The sequence below is a fragment of the Phyllopteryx taeniolatus genome, chromosome 4 (assembly GCF_024500385.1).
Source record: "Phyllopteryx taeniolatus isolate TA_2022b chromosome 4, UOR_Ptae_1.2, whole genome shotgun sequence".
Taxonomy (NCBI): domain Eukaryota; kingdom Metazoa; phylum Chordata; class Actinopteri; order Syngnathiformes; family Syngnathidae; genus Phyllopteryx; species Phyllopteryx taeniolatus.
Genome location: NC_084505.1, coordinates 12,712,218 through 12,717,217, shown reverse-complemented (window position 1 = coordinate 12,717,217; position 5,000 = coordinate 12,712,218). Strand labels below are relative to the sequence as shown.

Below are 5,000 nucleotides of genomic sequence, written 5' to 3'. Positions count from 1 at the left end.
GATGGTCACCAGCTTATTGCCCACCAGCCAAGTCATACTGCGACCCCCTGCCAAGAGGAACTCTGCGATTGGAGATCTAAGAAGAAGGTCAAATGTGCAAAATGGTGCAACCATCAATCATGTAATAAAATTGGAACAAAACCACAAAAAAGTCCTCACTTACCTTTTGGGCAGCGCTGAGAAGTTGGAAAAGACATATCGCGCCATCATGTCCAGACATGTCTCGGTGAGCTCCAAGTGAACTGTTTTCAGCCCCTCATCAGCCTGAGTTACTGCATTTTCATCAGCGGAGCCCAGACTGCAGGTGGTGGAGGAGGTTTGCATCCTACAGGATGCAATAATAAGACAGAGAAACAAGAGCAAAGCAGATATGCGATCAGAGGAAGACTCCAGGATTGAATTCAACATGTCTATCGAAACAGAAACATGCAAGTATTACGTGCATTATGGTTATACAGCATAAGCATGCATGTATAATCACTAAGAAAAGCAAAAAACAAACCCATGCTGTAAAGTAACGTATTCTTGCAGGCTAGAACCACCACATTGGCTATTCCCTTTTAGTTAAGCAAACTGTATAAGAGGCTGTATTGAATACTGTTCATATTGAATCACATGTTTACACAAGAGTTTGGCTTAAATTAAAAAGGGTCACCTAGACGCATTTCAAAGTCCGATTTCTGTAAAATGCCAGATTTTAAGTGATTCAATTTTGGGGATTTTAAGGGTAATTCTGGAATAAAGTCATGCATAAGTGTATTAAATCAAAACTAAGTAAATTAAGTGTTGAAACAATACTTACCGTGCCTCTGCTTCTGATTATTACAGTTCACTTTTCAACATCTACTCAAAATTCCAAATGTGTGTGAAATGAGTGCAGTCGTGTCAACTTACTGCTAAGGTGTTAAAACAAATTTGCAGCCACTCAGCAGAGGAAGTAGGTTTAAAAAAATTTAAATAAATAAATAAATAATGCAGCTGTGTCTATCAAATCAATTCTGTTTTATGTATTATACTTTGAAAGTAGTTTAAAGGTCAGAGTGCAACAATTTCATGGCAGTCGGTTAAAATTCATATTTGCATTGGTAATATATTTTGTAACAGCAAGTTACAGCAAGTTGTCAACAATCAATTGGCTAAAAATTACTTTTTATTGAGCACTCCTGAACTTTGCCAATTTTTGAGACATCCATGGTGAAGGTAGCTACTCTCCACCGCAAGGGTTACCGGAAGTGACGTAATGTTGGTCAATCATTAGCGTCCTGCACTTACTCTGAATGGGGAGCTACGTTCTGAAATTTGAGCAGGAAGAGGATTTATATAAAGAGCTGGCTAAAAGTAGACTCGTGGTTCAACCAGACATCTTTGAGCCAATCAGGAAGTCAGAGACTGCTACTTAGCAGCTCCACAGATGTCATAAACTGAAAGAGAAACTACTGGTTCAATGTGACAGAGGACTCTGGAAAAGGGAACAAGATTGTGCAGAGTGGATGGTAAATGCCTATTGGTATATATTTTATATTAGGGCTGTCAAAGTTAAAGCATTGACTCATAAATCACAAAACAATTATCTCAATCATGTATTAAGTCAGATTACTCATAAAAAAATATTACTTTAACCCCAGATGGATATCTGAAATGTGGTGCAGGTTGCTTTAAGGTCAGTAATCAGGTCAACACTTACGCCAGTGCAACGATGAGTGAGGAGACTCCGACTGGTGTGATCGGCGACAAATTTTGCTTTAAGTCACCCCCCAAAAAACAAAGGTAATCTGCATATAGTGAATCACTTGGCTGGCGACCACTTCAGGGTGTACCCCGCCTCCCGCCCGAAGACAGCTGGGATAGGCTCCAGCAGCCCGCGACCCTAGTGAGGATAAGCGGTAAAAGAAATTGGATGGATGGATGAACTCTCTTTTCATCAAAGCACAACAAGTTTGAAATAGCGTATTAAAGCAAAATGTGGTACTGTGTGTGGTACAGAATATTTGGCACCTGTGATTAATAAAAATTTAAAGTGTGATTTATCCAATTTTAAAAAAATCATCGATTGACAGCCCTAGTATATATACAAATATATATTTGCTCCAGCAGGCTGGCGGTAGAAAAAAAAAAATAAGCCATAGAGTCATGAGCAGTCAGCAGTGCATGGAAGGTTGCACTGTTAACCTTTTGGTTTAAACTGTAACTGCAAAAGGTTTTGGAAAATTTCTAATGCTCAGTGGATCATCACCACCAATAGCATAGTTGTGGTCGTGCTGCTTTTCCCATTACCATGTCTGGGTTGAAGCCGTGATTGTCGAAGAGAAAATCATTGTCACTGCAACTGGTTTCAGCCTGGCCCGAACTATGCCCGTGGATCCAATACTTTCTGCTAAATATTTCTGAAAACATGCCGGTTTGAATGTTACTTATACTTGCTCGGCCGCAGTCCCAGATGTGCGCCCCCACGCCCCTCCCTTCCGGCTGCCCCCCCCGTCGAGTGACTCTCGAGGATCCACTGGTCTTGTATTGGTATTTTATTTGCTAGGAAAGCTAAAGAAGCTCTTAACAGTACACACACCATTTGTAAAACTAGCTGCCGCACTGTAAAATGTGAAATAGCAAAACACACGCCATTAAACTGATCGGTGTGTGTGTGTGTGTGTCTGTGTGTTGGAGAGGGTGCACGCGCGCATGCGTGCTAACGCCAAATGAACAGAGGATTTGTTGCATCACAGGTGAAAATTTCCGATGATAGCCGAAGATGGGAATGGGCTCGATTCAAAACACAGACGATACATTCTGAGTTCTATTTAATCAATTAAACTGCTGTATAAGTGCTATACAATCACCTCAAAATGTCAGTTATGGTTTGTAAAGGTGTTCTAGAGGTATCAAGAAAAAAGTTTCAATCTTTGCACTCTGACCTTTATTTCGAAAGGTATTACTCTGCCTCCTGTGAAACAGGAATGGAATGACGAACGCCGAAGTGGGAGAACTGTATATTTGAGAACTGCAATGTAGATCATATGAGTCATGTAAAAGCTGGTCAAAAAAAAAAAAAAACATTTAAAAAAATAAATTTAAAAAAACTATATTCACCATAAGAGGCATAAAGAATAGAAAGGCCGAAAGTGTGCAAGTGCGACTGAGTTTTAATCTGAATTTGTATAGTTTCTCATCAAACCGTATAACAGGTTCAGCCCAGCTAGACCCAAAATCACACTCAAGGAGATTGCCATGGTCATAGTGTGTCTTTTGAGGTGAGTGATGCAAAATGGCAACCAATGTCAGCAGACAAAGAAGACTGTTTTGTTGCTGCTGTCCCCATCACTGATAAAGTGACCCATCAGGAAAAAGGAGCATTGTGGGGTGCACTTGCCAGTATAGAGAGTTTAAGATCACAATACTTTGGAAATGCATGCTTCACTCCCATCCGTCCAGCCATTTTTTTTATAAGCCAATAAAACCCAGTCAGGGTCACACCAAGCAAGACAAACAAACAAACAAGTCAAACATTTGACATGAAATAAAAACTTAAGTGTTGGCACAAAATCAACCAGAAATACATCCACATGGACTATGATGCTTTCCGGTGTCTTCTGTAAACACTCCAGCATGCAAAAAATGTATCACAAAAACTAAATCTACAACAGCAAGTGCATGATTGCAGCACATAACAGACAAAAGTGTTTGACACACAAATTCAAGCATGCAGCACCCACTCGAGGTGTCCCTGGCAATAAATGACCACGCGACAGCATGAAAATGACCAAACACCCCATCAACCGTCCCATGAAGGAGACAATCAAAGGTTTGGTGGTAGTTGTTTTTTTAGTTTGGTTACCAGGAGGACTCTCTAACCTGCGGACCGCATGATCGGAGACACTGATGCTGCGGGATCGGAAAGCGTCCATGGCTGACAGGTCCCTCAGCTCTTTAACTGGAGAGCTGCTGTTATTGGCTACCACCGCTGCCGCCTTCGCCACTTTTGCCGCCCGAAGACTGGGCAGTGATGAATGCCATGGCGAAGGGTCGACGAGAATGGGCATGGGTGGAGGTTATAGTGGCGGTGGGTAGTAAGGGGGTGAGTCAACGTCAAGGTGGAGGTGGTTTAGAGGTGATAGGGTGAGGGGGCGTGTGGTGTGTGATGGTTTTCCAGGAGCCCATTGGAATCATCCCCCCAACACCATAGCGACATGAGCATGTGACCCAGCAGCACACACCACACACAGAGGGAGTTTACAGAGGGAAAGGTCACAAAACATCAAAGGGCAGAGGTCACAGGAGAAGGGGAGGCAGGGGATATGTGGAAGGAATCCAGGATGACACGACCACCCCCCAAAACCGCAACCGCAACACAGTGCCCAATCACAGGAGGCAGGGGAGGTGCCAAATGAAAAATTGAAAGAAAAAACAAAACAGGGTGAAAATTAACAGCAGTTGAACATTATAAATTAGATTACACGACAGCGGAGAACTGAACTGAGGAAAAAAGATAAAAGGTCTATTAAAAAGGAAAAACAAACTACAGCAGAGGGCAAAACGGTTATTTGGAAATACAGTCCCCTCCAAAAGTATTGGAATGGCAAGCTCAATTCCTTTATTTTTGTTGCATACTGAAGACATTTGGGTTTTAGATCAAAAGATGAATATGAGACAGAAGTTCAGAATTCCAGCTTTTATTTCATGGTATTTACCTCTTGATCTGTTAAACAACTCATGACAGAGTACCTTTTGTTTGAAGCCACCCACTTTTCGAGTGAGCAAAAGTATTGGAACAGACATTATTAAATGAACTAAAGTGGTGGCATAACCCTTATTTCCAATAACTACCTCAAGCCTGCGACCCACTGACTTCACAACACTGTTGCATCTTCATTTGAAATGCTTTTCCAGGCCTTTACTGCAGCCTCTTTTAGTTCTTGTTTGTTTCTGTCTCCTCTTCAGGAGGTAAAATGCCTGCTGTATTGGGTTAAGGTCTGGTAATTGACTTGGCCAGTCTAAGACCTTCCACT

The 5,000-nt window shown here is 41.8% G+C and overlaps 1 protein-coding gene across 9 annotated transcripts in view; it reads right to left on the bottom strand.

Annotated features, from left to right (window-relative positions):
- tsc2 (TSC complex subunit 2) overlaps positions 1-5,000 on the bottom strand; it is a 45,550-nt gene that overhangs the window by 16,458 nt on the left and 24,092 nt on the right. For 7 of the 9 annotated variants that reach the window (XR_009788031.1, XM_061769585.1, XM_061769583.1 and 4 more), the window contains 3 exons: positions 3,847-3,987; positions 164-325; positions 1-76 (listed from right to left, as the gene is read on the bottom strand). The exon at positions 1-76 is cut by the window's left edge and continues 83 nt beyond it. Coding sequence is in view for 8 of the 9 variants with exons in the window: in XM_061769585.1 (XP_061625569.1) it covers positions 1-76; positions 164-325; positions 3,847-3,987 (379 nt within the window). In the remaining variant the exon portion in view is untranslated. The remainder of the gene's footprint in view (positions 77-163; positions 326-3,846; positions 3,988-5,000) is intronic. The other 2 variants (XM_061769589.1, XM_061769590.1) reach the window with 1 other exon arrangement.